Source organism: Delphinus delphis, chromosome 1 (genome assembly GCF_949987515.2).
Source record: "Delphinus delphis chromosome 1, mDelDel1.2, whole genome shotgun sequence".
Lineage (NCBI taxonomy): Eukaryota > Metazoa > Chordata > Mammalia > Artiodactyla > Delphinidae > Delphinus > Delphinus delphis.
Window position 1 is genome coordinate 104,596,696 of NC_082683.1, and position 20,631 is coordinate 104,617,326.

Below are 20,631 nucleotides of genomic sequence, written 5' to 3' on the forward strand. Positions count from 1 at the left end.
CACTTTGTTCTACAGCAGAAACTAACACAACATTGTAAAGCAATTATACTCCAATTAAAAAAAAATAAGGCTTCCCTGGTGTCGCAGTGGTTGAGAGTCCACCTGCTGATGCAGGGGACATGGGTTCGTGCCCCGGTCCGGGAGGATCCCACATGCCGCGGAGCGGCTAGGCCTGTGAACCATGGCTGCTGGGCCTGCGTGTCCGGAGCCTGTGCTCCACAACGGGACAGGCCACAGCAGTGAGAGGCCCGCGTACCGCAAAAAAATAAAAAATAAAAAAATAAGACTTAGTTACTCTGAATCCACAGGTTCTAATATGCTACTATTAGCCATAAATATAATAACCAATTCTGGTTCTGTAGAATCCAACCTCAAACTTCAAAGAGAGGAGTATTTGATGTATTTATCTAATTTTGAATCAATTTTTACCTAACAATGCTGCCTGAAATTTCAAACAACATTTAAATAGTTGTTTTGACAAATAACTTTCAAGCGTAATATCCTCTATCCTTACAAGAATCTTGTGAGGCCCATATCAGTGAAGGACACTTAGGTACATAAAGTTAAGTAATTTATGGGATGATTAAAATAACAAGTTGAACTTAAATCTTGTTTTTCATAATTAATCTCACTGCTTTACTTTGGCTTCACAATCATGAAGCCATAGATTTTCCAAAGCTTGAAGGAACACTGTCAATCAGTCCAACCCATTTTGCTAAAGAAAATAAGTCCAGCGAGATTAAATGACTTGTCATGCCACACAGCTAGCAAGTGGCAGACAAATCCCTGGACTTTTAGTTTCCTAACTTTCAGTCTAGTGCTCTAATACACCAGTTACCATACAAAATCCAGGAAATCACCTAATAGTCACAGAATCCCTAAGATCTCCCTAGTTCCCAGGAGCTATCTCCCAAGAGATGTATGGCAAAGTGCCTACCACTGAGATTGCACTTGCAAGACATTTAGTAAATGTCTGGGTGAAGTAAAAATCTGCATAAGTGAAAGAGTGTATATATATACACATATATATATATTATATATAATATATATTATATAATATATATATATTATATATATAAACAAATATATATATATTTGTTTTGTTTGTTTTTCCCTTTTGCTATGAGGGTAAAATTCTAAATACTGACGGGATGGGTTAAAGGCCGTGTCCATGCTCTCAACACTACAGAATAATGGTAACAGGAGTGCTGCCAGGACAGGACGACGCCTTTGGCAGCTTGCTGAAATTCTTTCATAGAACCTCCTAGATACAGGTCTACTTCGCGGTAATGAGGAGAAATCAGAGTGGAAGATGCACTGACACTTGCTCAAGTACCGCACTGCCTGAGGGAGGACGTCAAGAGGGTGCACCTACTTAAACGGGTCGATTCCTAACGAGACATCTTCTCTAATTTCTCCGCTGGACCCTTGGCTTGCTATTAGGGAAAGGAGAGTAAAAGCAGCAACGGGATCAAGACAAGGTGTGCAGTGCCGGAGGGACCGAACCTCTGGTATCGTATAACTTCACACACTGTTGGGCTCCCCGCGTTGCCGGGCAAGAGCGGAGGTGCGGCGCTCTCAGGGTGCTCAGAGGGGGAGGGGCTGAGACTAAGTGGGTAAGCGGCGGCGCGTTCCTCCCACCAGGGGCGCGTTACGTCACCGCGAATCCTTGCAACGTCGCCACGCTCCGAGTAGGAAGGCAGTCTTAGGCAAATCGACCTTAGGAGCCGAAGGGTTTGGTAGTCTCCAGAGGAAACGGGAAGGGAGAAGCAAACGGAGGAAGGAAAGAGGGATGAGAAGGACCTAGCGGGATGGGAAACTAGTGGAAGAAGGGCCAGCTTCGGTTACCTGGGGAGCGGGAGCAGCTTCGGGTCCTTGATGAAGTGCCCGGATGAAGTTCCAGCACTCACGCGCCTTCCGCATTGAGTGCAGCGCCATCTTGAGAAGGGCGGAGCCGTCTAGTCTTGAGTGACATCTGCTCAGAGAGGACGTCCGAGATTCGCAGCGGTTTTGCTTGTTGCGCATGCGCACTTGCCCTCGGGGGGGGGGGCGGGCCTTTGTGCCAGTGCCTGGGGGCGTCCGGTCTTCGCTGCGCGGGTCGCGGGGTCAGGAACTGGGTGGGGCTTGGCTTTAGTATTTGCCCTGGAGACCTAATATTTGCGCAGGTTTCGTGAAGGGACAGTCTCCTACGAGGATATTAGTAGCAGTGTTTTTTAAACTGGAAGAAAGTCAAGTGAGTTGCCTTTCGTATCCTGGCCGTCCTGAGGCAAGCTTTTAAGAAGTTTCTCTAGGAGTGGGACCTCCCCAATCCTGTTAGAGGGCAGTAAGTGGTCTTTTGAGACCTATGTGGCCTCTTTAATGCATTCTATCTGCAAACGTTTGTTGAACCCTGCCATCTGCTAGGTACTGAAGGTGCAAAGAAAGGTATATCTTGCCTTCAAGTTGTGCACGGGCTAATGGGATAGCAGATAAATAAATGATGCACTGTTTGAGGTGTTAAAAGAAGCAAATGCCGAGACTGGGGAGGTGGGGTGGTTGTGACTGTGGTGCTTCAGCCTGGTCCAAGGAAGGCTTCAGAAAGAAGATGACACTTGATAGAAGAAACTGTTCAGAGTTTTGCCTTAAATTATGGGAAGAGTTAACATGGTACTCCTACTTCTGTTAGTGCACCCAAAAATCTATCAGTAAAAATATAATTGGGAGAGATTCGTCAGAATTCCTTTATGTGTTTTGTTGTATTTATTCATTAGGAAGAGGTAGGAGATAAATGCAGTAAGGATGCTGTTACTCTTAATGGAATTGAAATCTAACAAGGTAAGACAAAACTTATCAATTTATCAATTAAAAACATACAGTAAAAATCTCTTAAGAGTGGCACATAGTACTGGTGAAGTTCAAGCATAAGTGATGTAATACAGAAATAAGCAGGGAAGGAATTGTAGGAATGAGGACAAAACTAAGGATAAAACTAAGGAAATCAAATGCCATTCTTCAACAAAACTAATCAGTTTGGTTTTGTCTCTTTTAAATTTGAGGTGCTTGTAGTACTTCCAAATATGACACTAATTAGATAAGTCTGGACCTCAGGAGAGAGGTCTGAGCTACAAAACAGATGGTAACTGAATCCAAGGAAATCTTTTGAGACTACAAGGTACAGTTTGTGGAATAAAAGTAGTCGGATGATGGAAATTGAAAGGAGTAGCCAAATAATGTTTAAAAGCCCCCCAAATGAGGTATTACTGAAATCCAGGAAAGAGACCCTGCCAGTGGAAGTGATGATTGATCTTTATAAAGATACAAGGTATCTCTTGTAAACATGCAGTTTTATAAATGCCTAAATGTTTTGCACTCATATATACAGCAAAGCATTAAAATAGTTTTTTACAGATATATTAATTAGATTTGATGACCCTAGGAATTAGCAAGATTAGACTTCTGACATCCTCAGCCACCTGGATTATAAGATAAAGCCTAGCAATGATATGAGGGTTTTGACAGAAAGCTGTCACAGGGCCTGCGCACTTTATTTACTCAAGCAGTAAGTTTAGTCTTTTATCTCCGAAGACTCACATACATGACTGATAATATTTTCATGGGAGATATTTCCAAGACACTCCCATTGAAGAATGTATATCAGGACAGCTGTGTGTAATCACTTCAATATCTATATTTTTTAAAGTAAGTTATTTTCACAGGGAACTACTGTATAGCACAGGGAACTATACTCAATATTTTTAAATAACCTATAAGGGAAAAAATCTGAAAAAGTGTGTATATATATATATGTATAACACTGAATCACTTTGCTGCACACCTGGAACTAACACAACATTGTAAATCAACTGTACTTCAAAAAAAAAAGTTATTTTCAAACTTAGAATAAATTGTGTTTCCCACCACAGTGGTGACCTGGTGACTCTTGTCATTCAGCCAGCATGATGATTTCTCTTGCGTTTCTTACATTTCCCTAGCACCTAGTACAGTACCTTGCACAAAGTAGGCACATCTTTTAAATCTAAATTTTATTTTGACACAGTAAGCAATTAATTGACAGGTTGGTATGCTTTTAGCCAGAAGGGACAGCTGACAGCAGAAAAGACACTAGACCTATTAAAAGCAAGCTAGTTTTGTCTGCTTTTGCACTTTTTTACAATGGCGGTCCGAAACCTTTTGGTGTTGGCAAAAGTATCACGAAAAAGCTCACCATCATCTAAGCTCACCATCTTCTGCTCTTCTAAGAAGTGCAGTATATTCAGCATATTTTAATGAGTATTGTAAATGTTAACCCTGAATCTTCAGGAAAAGATGTTCTTCAGTGTACCTTTTAAAGAAAAAATTTGTAACTTTTGAGAAGTTTCCATATAAAATGGTTAACATTTTAAAGGTTTGTATAATGCAGGGTTAGTTTGATTACATGGGAAGTTCACTTATGGAATATTTCATTGTCCAACATTGTTATTTAAATGAAGCACCACTGTATTTACTGGCAATATTTACCATGGCTCTCATTTGGTAAGCCAAAGAGCTTTAGTAAAATGAGATGTAAATGTTGTATTGAAAGCAGACTTTAGATATACTTAAAATTAAAACCTTTTATTTTCGTATACTTGTAGCATGCACTGTATGTCTGCATATGTTCATGCTTAGAATTTTGAACACTTGTTTAAAATTTGATTTCTCATCAACAGTTTTATTTTATAGTAAGTTCTAGTAATTTTGCTCTTTCCTTAACATTCCCTGAAAATCCCATCTTACTTGAAACAATAGATTAAAACCAGACTGGCAGTTGGGGAACGCTTTCTATTGCAACCATGTGTGTCAGAAGAAAGGATTAGGTTTCCTTGACCAAGAACATCAAGGGGAACCTCCACCTCTGCAGACACACCTCTGTTCCTCAGTAATGGAGAGTTTATATCTAGTTAGATTTAAATGGGATAAGGAAAGAGTTTAAATCCACTCTTAGCTCTGGTAGTATAATCAGCCCTCCAGTCTCAAAGTATCCAATTTTGTTTCTCTAATTTAATTCTAAGTGTCAGGTTGGTATTAGATGCTGATCAAGGTAATGGAGAGTTACCCTACACATTTATTCACTTAAAGAAGAATTTTGCAGAATGCAAAGACTAGATGGCATCTATGTTCAAAACTTACTTGAAGTACAATCCATTCACCTCTGACCTTTCATTTATATTGAATATGTTTTTCAAATACAGAGGGAGAGATTCCACAATGAAGGCAAACCTTTTGCTTCATAATCTGGGGTACAGCCACAGTTCTCTGGCCATACTGTCTTATGCTGGACTCATTGTGACCTAAATCACACTGAGGCAGAGTCTCCCTTAGAGTGAGATAGTTTCCAAGAGTCACTAAAATACATGGGAAACAAAAATAATGATTTGGAGATTGTTCTTTTACACCTTTGGCTTAATTCTAGTTCTACCCCTCATTTTATATTTGATGAAACTGGTCCAGAGATATTAAGTACCTTAATGAAAAATCACACAACAAATAAGAGCAGGAATAGGAAGGACTTTGATCTCCAGATGAGTGCTCTCCTTTAAGTGACACCACGGTAAAGCTGGAGGAGCTAAGGCTGGGGCTGGTCCAAGCAAGGAACAGTTTGACCTGAGGGCACATCCTTGTCCTGCTTCAAAGTCAGAGCAACTAAATGGCTGAGTTTTAAAGGGTTGATGCTCTCATCTCTCCACCCCTGACATTAAAAGATGCTGTTTTTCCCTAGTAATTTTTGGGGAAGCGCAAATTGTAGCATCTTCTTTGTATGAGGGTAGTAATCAGGAGGCTTATCTGGTCTTTGGGAAGGCTGCTTTGGTGCTTGAAGGGTAGCATTACTATCACTTTTTTCCTGGAAGGTAAAAAAATAAAATCAAGGGAGAGGCTGGGTGATGTGGATAGCAAAGTAGAATTTTTCTCGGAGTACCTTTTTCTTAAAATTAAGGGCCAATGCCATAGTCTTTTCTAGATTCGCCTTCTTACCTTAAGGACTCTTTCCTACTCCACAACAATGAAGACATTTTGATCAGGGTTGGGAGAAGGTGGTGAGGATGGGGAGAGCCAGAGCAGACATAAGTGAATAATTTACAGTTGTTGATCTTCAGACAACTGACTCCATTACTTGTAGAATCCTTCGTGTGCAGTACCAGGAAGAAGACTGATTATATGGGGGTGTTGCAGGCCCTGGGATTCCTGTTCATTTTTCATGTTTTCTCTCCATACTCTTTTTCAAACTGCTTTTCAACATTAGAATACAGATCTTAAAAGAAGACAGAGAATTGCTGCCTTATTTAAGTATGGATCTAGAATGGAGAGCATAATTTTGGAGGAATGTAAGAGGTTTTTCCCAATGTCCCCATCCCCACTGTCCACCCACAGTCTTAGGACATATGTTCCATGGAGGAAATGGAGCTTAGCAATGAGCAAATTAAAGTTTTGAAGGAACATCTTACTTTGTTATCTCTCTTTGCATGCCATATCTTTTCCAGGTGGTATGGCCCTAAAGACAAGATCCATATGTTATCTGCACACTCATGCTATTTTTAAATTACCACCCTTTGCTCTCAGCTACTTCAAAACTAGGGTGAGTAGGCTTCCCTCTTCTGGATTTATGTTTTACAAAAAGAACTATAGCAAGGTCTCCAAAAAGCTTCCTGGAGTGTCTTTAGATAAGCTGTTTTCTATTTTGTCTATGTAATCAAACTACATCAGATTCCTGCCCACTCTGTACCTGTCTGGTGTGATTCTAGCATCCTAGCTGTGACCACTGAAAGTCAGACATAATCCTTAGGTCTTGATCTTTCTAAAAACAACACCAAAAGATAGCTTAATCTCTCTAAAAACAGGGAGGGTGTTACCCTCACTGTCTCTGTCAAATCCCATCTCTAACCAGTTAGATTCTCTTGGACTTTCCAAAACTCAACTGACAGTTGCAATCAGTGATTTTTTTTTTTCACTTTTTGTCCTTAATAAGTAGAAACGAGCATGAATTTGGAGAAAATTTGTATGGTGGTTCCATTCCTGATCTCAGTGAACCGTTTAATCTTCATATGCCTCTTTTCCTTGTGTAAAATGAGTAAAAAGTAGGAGGGCTAAATGACATAAATTGTAACTCTTGTGATTCTAGAAACTAGTTTTTGTCCCAGAATCTAACTGTCCCAAATCAGACTCATTTAGAAGTGTAGAGATGGGTATTAGAGTCAGGATCCATATTTCAAGCATATGCCCTGACCCGTGTCCCTGGCAGATACTGACATACAGATATTGAGAACAGGCCTCACAAGTTTTTCAAGACTGTGCCCCAGGCAGCTACTCTCAACCGAATAAAACTGGGCCTACTTGTCATCCTGGCACGGCAGGGTTAGGTTTACGAAAAACAGAGAATATGAACCTTTTCTCACCCAACTGTGAACATGAAGTGGCTTTTCGAAGATCACTTTTCAAAGGGTAGGTGGGAAGAGTATCTTGACCTGTTTTCATCCTCTGTAGCTACTTTAGGTAGCAGTTTGCTTACCTCCCAACTACACTGCTTTTTGTTGTTTCTCAGAAATATACTCATTATTTTGTAATTGTCAATCACAATGATTTATAGGACAGTTGCTAATCCAAGTGTTTTAGGAAGGGTTCCCTAACAGATGCTGTGATCTTTAGGAGAGGAATGTAGCCACTGTCCATCCACAGCTTGGCAGGTATGGGGAATGGGAATAGCCCTGCCTGTCTCTCCTCCCACACTCTGATCTTCTGACCTGTTGGTTCCTCTCATTTGCTGAACTCCAGGGCAAAGGAACATGATTTATCTGCTCCATAAGGGTCAGTCCTTACCCCTACTCCCCAAGAAGTACACGACAGGTTGCAAAATGGTACACAGTGCACCTGGACGGCCAAATGGAAATATTCAGTACAGAACTATCCATTTATAGAACTAGAAATATAACTGTAAAACAAAAAAAAAAGTGAAAAAACTCCCAGTCTTCTTAGGATAACTTTTTTTTTTTTAGGATAACTTTTAAGCAGGCATTAAACTTGATGGAAAACCATGTTTTCATCTCTAACTTAGCAGAGTACTTGGGACATCAGAAAAGGGCTCAATAAATATTGACAGATTGATTAAATGAACAAATGAACACGTGAGGAGAAGGAGGGAGGTGTGCAGTGGGATATTTTAAAGATAGTGCAGGGAATTAGGAAAAAAATGTAAAGCCTAAAATAAGCCCTAGAAGCATTTTTTAAATCTCTGATATATGCTTGCTTTCTTGTGGTTTGCTTTTTCCACTAACAGGCAGAATGCATAAAATATTCTGATTAGTTGAGGCTTATTACTTAGGTTCCAGCTAATGTTTTATATATAAATCTAAATTACCGCTCTTCTTCCCTTCTGCTTCTCTTTCTGTCTGGTCAAATCCCTGTGGGAGGGAGTAACATTCCTGTGGTGGGTAAAATAATTTCTATGGAAATTATTCAAAATGCAACTTCAGTAAACACTATGTGAAGATATGATTTATTTCTGGATTCAGTCCTTGTGCTTGCGTCATCTCCCTATTTATCATCAAGTTCTCTGTTTGCTGGCATCTCTTTTTAAGGATTTGTCGATATCAGTTTTGCATCTCAGAGGATAAACTTCCGTCAGGAGGGTTGAAGCAACCGGAAGCAAGAGAGGAAAGATTATGTGAGAAGAGATTGTGTCCCAAGAGGCAATGGGTGTACTGAACTTTATTCCCAGTCCCAGCTCTGCCATAACTTGTAAAGTGACACTGAAAAGTCCTTAACCTCTCAACTTGCTTTTTATCTGAAAAAATGGGAGTGGTTGAAGCAGATGATGTTCAAGGTTTCTTCCTGCCCTTAACTATATAAGCTTACACTCAAGCAGGTGTTACATGTTTAACCCAAAGATCTCCCAGTGCTTTGGAAATACATCTATAGGCTGATAGGCTGAACTATCTTCACGTTTTGACAGATGGTCCCACTGGGACCTCGGTGACTATTTAATCATTTCATTCTAAATCTGTGAAAGATCCAGAAACTGTGTCTTGAGTAGCGTGTTGGAGGAATCGAACCAAACTGACTAACTTGAAGGGTGTTGTTAGTGAGAAAATCATTAGATGATAAATCCAAAACAAAGGTGGAAAAACGAGTCTTCTGATATTATCACATGCATTGGAGTAGGGGGAGATGGCGTTTGGAATTTGGTGCCAGGGAGAGAACCTAGAGGCAGAGTAAGAACTGGAGGAGATGGGAGATCATTTAACTGTAAAGGTTGTCCAGCAAATGTGCTGTTACTTTTATTGATTCATACTGTTCACTCATTCAAAAATCATTTAACGTATGCTTACTGCATGCCCATGAAACTGAAGGACTAAAAGTGTAATCTTTGTGTCACTACAGGTACCATGCAATGCTTCTTCTATGTTATCACATGTACCGCCTTCTTTTCTTGGCTGTAGTTTCTTAGTTCCCACTCTGAAACCTCAGAGACAGAGGACTTGGAAAGCCAGCATTTTTCCCTGCCTCTCTCCCACCCTTCCTTCCTACCTTCTTCCCACACTTATTGACCACCAACTGTTAACCTGAGACTGTCTAAGTTACTGGGGAACCATGGAGGATAAAGACATGGATTCCACCATGGAGAAGCTTGAGTATTGCAGGGAAGATTTCTTATAAACTTGCTAAAATACAATAGTATAGGTGCCATTCTAGAGCATGGACATGGTAGTGTAAACTCAGGTCCCCCAATTTCTAAAAAGTGGCAACCAGATCACTCAATATGAGTCCACAAAGCCCCTGACAGAACAAGGATGCACTTCTTGGGACATCCCTTCTGGTCGACATGCACAGCTCCCACACCAGCCCCGGCTACACCTGTCAATTCTATTGTCACTGTAGTCACCTAAATAAAAACAAAATCCACATGCCTAGGGCACAGGTCACACAAAATAGGACTGTGGTTCCTCCTCAGAGAATAACACCCCTTTAGAACTTATTTTATCCCTCTTGTCTTAGAACCACTAGGGAATCAAGGAGGGAAGGTAAAGAAGGGGGCCTCTGGCTCTGATCTGTACTGGGTTAGGAGAATCCCTCTCCAATCCTGCTGTGGCTCCGTTTGTTAATAAGTCTCTCTTCCTAGAACACTCAGCCTAGGTCTCATAGATTCTTAGACATTTCCGTTTGTCTGACACTCAACACCAGGAGGCGGTGGGGTGAAGTTTGACAACATGATGCTAATAACACACACTCTTCAGGGCCTGACATTCTGTTATTTACTCATCTGGCAGAAACTTACTGGGTGTCTATCCCGTGCCAGCCACCACGCTAAGCACTAAGTACACAAAGCCGAATAAGATACTATCTGTGCTCTTCCAGATCACAATTTGATGAGGGAAACTGCAAACACAAACTATTCCAGGGAAAGTGTCTTTATAGCAAGAAGATCTTTTAATTTCCTTCAAATCACACGTTAGGGACAGCCCTGGGTCCACTATTTACTATTTGGATGACCTTGGACAGGCTTCCGAAGGGTATTTGCCCCACTTTCCTCACCCAAAGATGCCAAGTTCCCCAAGTGCCCCGACAGCTCTGAGAGGAGCACTGAGCTGACTGGTGAATGGAATTTCAAATTGGAAAGAGGAGCAGGATGCTCTTAAGAGGGATAACTACACGCGTAAAGGAAGCATGGATATGCAAATAGAAAGGCGTACAGAGGAGTGAAGATAGGGGAATAAGGTATTAACACGTCTCCCTGCATCTGTTCTTGTCCCCTTCAGTTTATTCTCAACCAGCAGCCAGAGCAACCCATTAAAATGTGTGTTATTGGGCTTCCCTGGTGGTGCAGTGGTTGAGAGTCCGCCTGCCGATGCAGGGGACACAGGTTCGTGCCCCGGTCTGGGAGGATCCCACATGCCGCGGAGCGGCTGGGCCCACTGAGCCTGTGTGTCCAGAGCCTGTGCTCTGCAATGGGAGAGGCCACAACAGTGAGAGGCCCGTGTACCACAAAAAAAAAAAAAAAAAAGTGTGTTATTGTAAATCATGGTCACTCCTCTGCTCAAACCCTCCAGTGGCTTCCCAAGTCCTTCCCAAGACCTATAAGGCCCAGATGATCTGTATTCTCCATCCCAGCCTCCCTTTCTGACTCCTTTGCCTATTGCCTTCCTTTTACCTTGCTCTGCTCTGGACACTCTGGTCTCCTCACCAGCCCTCAATGCTTATCACCATCTAACATATTTTACTTAATTTACTTTCTCATTCTCTAGAATGTAAGCATCATAAAAACAGGGACTTTTGTCTGTTTTATCCTGTATCTAAAACTTAGAAAGTGCATGACTAATAACATACTTGCTAAATGAATTTCTCCAGTTTGTGGCTTAGGAAACTAAGATCCAAAGAAAGAAAGTGAATGAGGTCAAAGTGCTCCTTAGAAGGAGAGTCTGGACTTAGTAAGACTTAGATCTTCTGTCTCTCTGTTCCACAGACTCTATGGTAGACAGAATAATGGACTCCAGAGATGTCTACATCCTAAAGCCCAGAAACATATGGCAAAAGGGACTTCGCAGATGTGATGAAGTTAAGGATCTTGAGATGGGGAGATCCTTCGGATTGTTGGCTTAACTTCTGACATTCCTTCCCTCAGCCTCTTCAACTCTTAGATTTATTTATTCACTCATTTATTCACTCAACCAATATTTACTATATATATTGATAGATCTGTTTTAGCAGAAGAAAAATGAGGATATGAAAGGGTAACTTTTACATCTCTATGTAGTGTTTTTTAAGCCATGGAATTTTACTTTGGGGATTTCTAGTGTTTTTTAATTTAAAAGATAGAAAAAAGATATTTTCTGCGAGATACTCTGAGCCACACACTGTGGTAGATGCTGGAGATAAAAGAAAAGTCTTGCGGGGCTTCCCTGGTGGCGCAGTGGTTGGGAGTCCGCCTGCCGATGCAGGGGACACGGGTTCGTGCCCCGGTCCGGGAAGATCCCACATGTCGCGGAGCGGCTGGGCCCATGAGCCATGGCCGCTGAGCCTGCGCGTCCGGAGCCTGTGCTCCGCAACGAGAGAGGCCACAGCAGTGAGAGACCCACGTACCGAAAAAAAAAAAGAAAGAAAGAAAAGTCTTGAACTACACACACTTAAAGTTTTATAGGGGTGACAAGTGAACAGAGAATCAGATTGCCCCACCTCAAGCAAATGTCACCAGGGAGGGAAGCAGGGTTTCGGTGGAGGCCCAGAGAGGGGAATCTAACCCTGCCTGGAGGACAGCGTTGCAGTGGAGGGGTGGTGAGTAGAGAATCCCAAAAGTAATATCTCAGTTGAGTAGTCTGATCCTTATCAAGGTTTGCCTATCCCTGGCATCGGGTGTTTTGCTAACCAGAGCCAGCTGTTTTGTGGATGCCTTCTCCCCACTGTCCTGCTGTCCCTGCCTGGTCCCTTCACTCACTGCCTCCCATGCCCTGGCATGACACAGGCATTTTCAGGCCCTTTCCCATGAATCTGTTTAGAGCCAGCACCCTGTACAGCTCAAGAGGAGTCACAGCTCATGGTGAGATAAGGGAGGGACTTGGAAGAAAACATGATGAACGTGGACAAAGCCAAGGGGGAAATATGCATGTTTTCATTTGCTTTCCCCAAACAAGATGCTTTCACACCACTTTCCATAATTCAAACAGTATGTTTCTCCTTAACGTACTGTGAAGATGTGGTGGCTATCTATTGTAAAGCCGCATGAGACATGTTTTTCTCCCAAGATGGGGTTAGCACCCCTCCTGGTGCTTCCTTCAGCGCCATGTGCGCCCATATTTTATAGAGTCTCTCATACCCTACCCCAATCGCAAGACTGTCTGTGTTCTCCTAAGGACTCCTAAGATCCTTCTAGAGCATCCACCAGCCTTGCCTGAGGTTGTATGGCACATGCCCTGCACACAGGGGGTGCTCAATAAATACTTGCTTAATTGCACTGAATACTATAAAACAGTGTAGGTACTAGTTTGGGCAAATTTTGAAACATCTGAAGTCAAGCTGTCATTTTGGAAGGCTGAAAAATCATTTTCAATTTTAATTTATTATTTCTAAGAAAACAAAAATGTTCCCACAATTCTCAAATTAATATTCACCAGTGACATTTTCAACTTGATTTGAGAGGCTGAGGAGGGAATGTAGGTTGCGTACATATAAAAATTATATTTTAATTGCCCTCTAACTTTTGGCTGTGTATAAAGAATAAACATAGGATATATGAGGGAAAAATGCTTTGAAAACTCTAAAGTGAGTTGCAGATGTTAGTTTATGTTTTCACACAACTAAAGCAGAAACCGCCTATGCCCTCAGTCCCTTGCAGACTGAAGCAGACATCAGTGTTTGGATGGGACACAGGAATGGTGGGAGGAATGGTTACTTTTTGCACAGAGAATTCAATTGTTCTGGGCTTAGCCAGGATGCAGATGGTTTTCCATTGCTGGAATTGGTCAGGGATGGTGGGGGAAGCGCTTAGGCATGGCTTTCACTGAATTGGCAATGCAGGCCTTCAAGAAATCTTTGAACAATAACACTGCTCGGGTACCTACTTGGAGAAGTCAACTGCTTGATTCGTTTTTTTCCAATCAAACAAGTGACAGTGACGCGTCTTGGTGCCATTTCATACCATCCCTGACTTCTCAGAAGCAGCTGGCGTCAGTCGTCTTCCCTGGCAGGGATCGCTAGCCCTGGCTTTGCAACAGTCCAGAGAGCCTGCAGTTTCTCCAGGGGAATTGCAAAATACTTTTAAATATTCTAAAAATGAAATTAAATATTCATTTTATTTTAATTTACATATGCCATCCAGTACTTTTAGAAGATGTCAGTACTGTGGAATGACATGGCCAACCATCATATGTTTCAGCTCTGAAACACAGCTGTGAGTTCTCGGAATAAGATGCTGATGGCCCTGTGTCCAGTGCTGTCCGATTTTCACCTTGGCTAGTGTGCGAGTTAACCAATATTTATCTTTCCATGTGGCTGTAAAAAATTTTATAGGTCCAAGATGGTCAGATATTATTTCATAAAGCCTTGTTCTAGTGAGTTCTAGTAATTCTTAATCTTTCTCAAATAATCGTCAACTCTTCTCCAATAACAAAATAACTAAGCACATTTTACAATTGTAATGTAATTTTTGGTATGAGAAAACTATTTCCTGGTCTCCAGGGTATAGAAAGTAAACATATAACAAACAGTTAGGAATGTTAGAATCATGGTCGGGGAGGCAGACATTCTGTGCATCTCCATCCCAAGCTCTCCACCTCAGATTTCTTGCTCTTTTTTACTTTTTGCTTAAGCTTATCTTGGTGTGTTGCCTGAGAGTTTAGATGTTTTATTATAACACAAAAAAATTACATGAGACAAAGCCCAACTTGCTTTTCTTTTCCCTTCCAGTCCTACTATAATTTAGACAAAACTCAGCCATTTTCTTCCATTATGTAGAATGGCTACTGAAAAGGAAAGATGTAGAAAAAAGAAAACTTTCAGGAAACAGTGAGAAACAAATGCATCATGATCTACTTAACAGAGAACTGTGGGTAAGAGTCATGCACAAGAACATGGAAATGGCTTCTTGAAAATATCTTTTTTTTTCAATTTTAAAAGGAATGCATGCACATGGTAAACAAAAATAATTCAAATTGTAAGGAAAATACAAAACAAGAAGTAAAAATTCTCTTCTCCAATATCCTATCCCAGATCCTGAATCCTGCTGCCCAAAGAAGAACTGTTAGTCATTTGTTATGCATCCTTCCGGAAGTATTCTGTGCATATGACAAAGATGTCACAAAACCCGCATGCTTTTCTTCCCTACAAACTCTACAACTTCATTTTTTCCCTTATTGTGTCATGAACATCTTAACGTATCAGCAAACGTGTATAACTCAGTTTTAAAGAAAATGATATGCTTCATAGTATTCCATTAAATGAGAGTATCGTTATTTGTTTATACGATCTCTTTTTGGTAGACATTTTGGATTGCTTTTAGATTGTTACTATTTCAAACATCACTTCAGTGAACACTTTTGTAAGTAAGTATTTGTACACGTGACAAAATAAATCTAATATCTACAGGGTTAATTTCCAAAAGTGAATTCTGAGGTTATGTGTATTTGCATCTTGAGAACTATCTCCTCATTTATCTCCAAAGATGTTAACCTATATGTACACACAGCAACAGTGCATGAGAGTGCGTTTCCCACCTGCTCTCATCACTAGAAATTTGTTTTTAGAAATAACTATATAAACACTATCATAGGTTACATCTGGGGTTCAAGAAAGGACTTTTACTTTTTGCTTTCATAGACATCTGAACTATGTAAATTTGATACAGTGATGATGTTTTCTTTTGTAATTAAAAAAGATTAAAGATTCAGAACACTTGGTTGTAACTGTTTGGCGATAAAATTTCACTTGTAAAGTAAAGCCCAGAATATGAGACCATTCTCAAAAGAAGACCATGGGAGGGAGCAGTCAGAGGCAGAGTTCTGTTTGATATGAGCAGACTGATGGAGGGGAAGGGAATACACCTTATAGGCTACTCACCTGTGAGAACTAGAGGACGTAACTCTGTGGTATCAAGATGTAGGAGCCCAGAGATAGCTGTAAATCTCTTGCAATGTTCCTATCTTTCCCATGAGGTCATAATCCCTGGAATGAGGGCTTATTTTTTACAAGCTACACCTATAATGCAAAGGACAATACAATCTATGCTTCTCATTTTAAGTTTTTTGGGAATAGAGTCTGCTCAGTTCCTCTTTTCCTCACATAGACTGGAAAACTTGGCTCTATCCCCAGCTTTACAAATTTTCTTTAGTTTAGAAAATCCACATGTCCCACTCTCAGAATCATTACTGTAGTAGAAGAGTTTTTTTTTTTTTTTTTTTTTTTTTTTTTCAGGGCAAGAATTCTTTGTAAAACAGTATCCAGATTCAGGGTAAAATATCTGAGTCATAACAATTTAAAGCCCAATCTGGTCTGCTACCAAAGATGTTTCTACAACATCAAGTATCTCATATGCAATTGATAAATAAGAAAATAACGTGGAATTTGTAGAACTCAAACTTGATTTTCCTAGGGAAGGAGAGCTAGAATAGCTGGAATAAAATTATAACCTTCGGTATGAAAGAAAAAAATTTTAGTGTGGCTACTGCTAAGCAGTAGTTCTTTCAGCTGTATTTTAAGAAATTTAAAAATAAGTGCTTGATTGCTGGTGGTAGTACAAAATTGTATAAACCAATGAAGTGCAATTTAACAGCACCTAGCATTTAGTCTTGATTTTAGGCCAAATAGTGTCCCCTCCCAAATTCATATATTAACGTTCTTACCCCCAGTACTTCAGAATGTGACTGTATTTGCAGAAAGGACCTTTAAAGAGGTAATTAAGGCAAAATGAGGTTCTATAGGTGCACCCCAATCCGATACAACTGGTATCTTTGTAAGAAGAGGAGATTAGGACACAGACAACAAACGGAAAGAGGAAAGACCATGTGAGCACACAGCAAGAAAGTGGCTATCTGCAAGCCAAGGAGAGAGGCCTCAGAAGAAACCAAACTTATGGAAACCTTGATGTTGGATTTCTAGCCTCCAGAACTGTGAAAAAATTAATTTCTGTTGTTTAAGCTACCTAGTCTGTAGTATTTTTTTATGGCAGCCCTAGCAAACTAATACACTCTTGGATGTCTACTCTGGAGATATACTGCCCCAAAAAAAGAAACAATATATAATTACAGTTATTCATTGTGATAATATTTATGATAGCAAAAAAAAAATGGAAACGTCATAATTTCCTTCCACAAGAGACTGGTAAGCTATGGTATATCCATACAATGGAGTATGATGCAGCCATAAAGGACCGTGAGGAAGACCTCTGTGAACTGGTATGAAGTGATTTCCAGGATATACGCTTAAGTGAAACGAACAAAAAAAATCAAGGTGTATCTGAGTATATGTAGTATATTACGTTTTGTGTTAGAAGAAAGGAGAAATAAAAATATGTGTATTTGCTTATTTTTGCACAAAACAGACACGGAGGAAAGATTTTAAAAAATGGCAGTGGTACTTGATATAGGGTAAGGGGTAGGTAATGAGCTCAATAAGATAGGGATGGGGAGTGTGATATCCCTGAGTATATGTTTCGTGTAGTTTGAATTTTTAAATTACATAGGTGTTTTACAAATTCAAAAGTAAATTAATTTGAAAAGATTGAAAGTCTTATTTGCAAGGCAGAAATAGAGACACAAATATAGAGAATAGATGTATGGATACCAGGGGGGAAAGGGGGAGGGGTGGGAAGAATTGGGAGACTGGGATTGACACCTATCCATTATTGATACTATGTATAAAATAGACAACTGATGGGAACATACTGTGTAGCACAGGGAACTCTACCTAATGCACTGTACTAACCTAAGTGGGAGGGAAGTCCAAAATGGAGGGGAGAGCTGTATGTGTATGGCTGATTCATTTTGTTGTGCAGTGGAGGCTAACACAAGATTGTAAAACAACTGTACTCCAATAAAAATTAATAAAAAAAGAAAAGCCTGAAAGAAGTTAACCCTAAAATTGAATACCATCAGAAAAAAATAAACCTGTTTATCAAGTTGATAAACATAACCATGCAGCTAAAAAGAATTAAGGTAACTTTTGAACACAGTAACCTGAATGGGATGCAGTCTAAAGATCTTTAACAAAATCTGGAACTTAGTAGGTTTGTTGTTAGCATTGGTATTGGAGTACTGAAATAATTTTATTTGCATTGTAGGACAGAGCAAGAAAAAAGTGTAGAGATACTTGGGAACTCGAAATATGCAGTGAAGAAAGATAAGAAAGAACCCTGAAATTGGAGGACACCGTTATGAACTCTGTGTCTAGTACACCTAGAAATTAGGTCTTAGTTTCTAAATACCATTTGTCAAAAAACAACAAGGCTTCTTGGGCAGATGGTCAGGTCTAGGTTTGGAGCAGGGAAAGCATAAGATAACCCCAGAATATATAGTACCAGAAATCAAGGGAGTGCTCAAAGACTAAAAATTACATGTCTGAAGGACACAGACGAGGTCTTGAAGGGACTGCTAATGGCCACAGTTGAGACAATTTGAGCATCCCAAAGAATAACAGACAACACATTAATATAATAATGTAACACATTGAATTTTTTAAAATCCTTATGTCCATAGTGATACTACAAAAAAGCAAGGCAGGAGGTGGGAGGAAAGTTATACAGAAGGGATGATAAGAGTACAAATTTATCATTTTGCAACCATCAGTGCAATAATTGAATCAGGTGAAGCTCATCAATGGTGGATGTTAACTAGACTTATTGTGAAGATCATTTCGGTATATATACATACATCAAATCATTGTTTTGTACCTCAGAAACTAATATGATGTTGTATGTCAGTTATAGCTCAATTTTAAAAATAGGCAAAAAGAGATCACCAATGGTAAACTGTTATTGGAGAGCAGAGTATCCATACAACTCAAAATATTACATCACAGATTGCTTATTAATTACAAAGGGAAAAAGATATCTTTACAATGAAGAAATTCAGCAAATGCCTCTTAACCAAATGATTAAACTTACCATGCCCAATGGGACAAATGACATTAGGTATATCTACCATGCTACAGTGGGAAGTGTATATCACCTATGTAGGATACATGCCAAAAATATCCAACCTGTATACAAACTTGAGGAACCAGTGAGACAAATCCAGAGTGTTGAATATCCTTCAAGATGCTGGCATGGATTGTTGAAAAAGGTCAATGCCATAAAAATTTTTAAAGACTTGGGGGAGGGGGACTCTTTCAGATCATAGGAGATGAAAACTAAATGAAAACTAAATGCAGTGCATAAGACTTGATTTGAAACCCTAGATTTCCTAGATTAAAAAAAAATAGCAAGATAAAGACATTATTAGGTCAATTAAGGAAATTTCAATATGGGATGTATATTAGATAATATTATTGTGTCAGGGTTAATTTTATTGGTGTGATAACAACATGGAAGGATATTGGGTTGGCCAAAAAGGTCGTTCGGGTTTTTCTTTAACATAGAAAACCCGCACGAACTTTTGGCCAACCCATAGAATAATCACCTAATTTCTCTGATACCTGCTGAAGTACTTAGGGTTGGATTGTCATGATTTGTGTCTGTAACTTAAATGGTTCAGCGAATAAATAACCTCTTGCAGTTTTATAATTTTATGTTTTACATTTAGATGTATAATCCATACTGAGTTATTTTTTAGTATATGGTGTGAGTTATGGATTGAGTTTCACTTTTTTGCATGTGACTATAAAAGTGTTTCAGCAGCTTTTATGGAAAGACTGTCTTTCTATGCTTAATTGCCTTTGTACCTTTAAAAATCAGTGGACCATATGCGTGTAGGTCTATTTCTGGCCTTTCTATTTTGTTGCATAGACCTATCTATCTTCCTTGACACCAGTACCACGCTGTCTTGATTACTACAGCTTTGCAAGATGTCTTAAAGTCAGGTAGCATAAGTTCTCCAACTTTGTTCTGCCTTTCCAAGTGTTTTAAGTATTCTAGGGCCTTGTCATTTCACCTAACTTTTATTATATTTTTCATTTAAGTATAGTTGACTTACAATATTATGTTAGTTTCAGGTGTACAACTTCACATAAATTTTGTAATCAGCTTATCAATTTCTACAGAAAAGCCTGTGGGTATTTTGATTGGGAGAGCATTGAATCTATAGATCAATTTGCAGAGAAATGACATTTTTTCCTACATTTTTAAAATTGAAGTATAGTTAATTTACAGTGTTGTGTTAATTACTGCTGTGCAGCACAGTGATTCAGTTATACATTCTTTTTTTAAAAAATATTATTTTCCATTATGGTTTATCACAAGATATCAAGTATAGTTCTCTGTGTTATACAGTAGGACCTTGTTGTTTGACATCTTGACAATATTGAATCTTGTGACCATGAATTCTGTGTATTGCTCCATTTATTTAGGTCTTTAAAAACTTCTCTCAGCAATATTTTGTAGTTTGCAGTATATAAATATTAAACATCGTTTGTCAGGTTTATTACTATTTTGTATTTATATTAAATGGTATTTTAAAATTTCTAATTGTTGCTAGTACATAGAAGTACAATTGATTTTTGTGTATTGATCTTGTATCTTGCAAGCTTACTAAACTCATTTGTTCTAGTAGCTTTCTTGTAGCTTCCCTAGGATTTTCTACGTAGATGATCATGTCATCTGTGAATAAAGGCAGTTTTACTTCTTCCCAAGGGAGCGCCCCTCCCTCCCTCCTTCCTTCCTTCCTTCCTCCCTCCCTCCCTCCCTCCTTCCCTTCCTCCCTCCCTCCCTATGGTACTAGTTAGAACCTCCAGTATGATGCTGAACAGAAGTGATGGCCCAGACATCTTTGACTTTTTTACTGATTTTAGAGGAGCAGTATTTAGTCTTTCACCATTAAGTATGATATTAGCTGTAGGTTTTTGTGGATGCTATTTATCAAGTTAAGAAAGTTTTCTTTTCTTCTAGTTTGCTGAAACTTTTTTTTTTTGATCAGTGATGGACATTGCATTTTGTGAAATGTTTTTTCCTTCTATCTTTTGAGGTAATCATAGATAGATCATTTT

The 20,631-nt window shown here is 39.5% G+C and overlaps 1 protein-coding gene and 1 long non-coding RNA gene across 2 annotated transcripts in view; one reads left to right on the forward strand and one right to left on the reverse strand.

Annotated features, from left to right (window-relative positions):
- The window catches only part of WARS2 (tryptophanyl tRNA synthetase 2, mitochondrial), an 88,195-nt gene extending 86,114 nt beyond the window's left edge, over positions 1-2,081 (reverse strand). Inside the window, exon 1 of the mRNA XM_060027943.1 lies at positions 1,849-2,081. Within this exon, the coding sequence (XP_059883926.1) occupies positions 1,849-2,025 (177 nt within the window). The 5' untranslated portion in view covers positions 2,026-2,081. The remainder of the gene's footprint in view (positions 1-1,848) is intronic.
- Positions 2,082-2,085: 4 nt separating this feature from the next.
- LOC132435842 (uncharacterized) overlaps positions 2,086-20,631 on the forward strand; it is a 51,428-nt gene continuing 32,882 nt past the window's right edge. Inside the window, exons 1-2 of the long non-coding RNA XR_009521664.1 lie at positions 2,086-2,233; positions 2,755-2,814. This is a non-coding gene — a long non-coding RNA (uncharacterized lncRNA). The remainder of the gene's footprint in view (positions 2,234-2,754; positions 2,815-20,631) is intronic.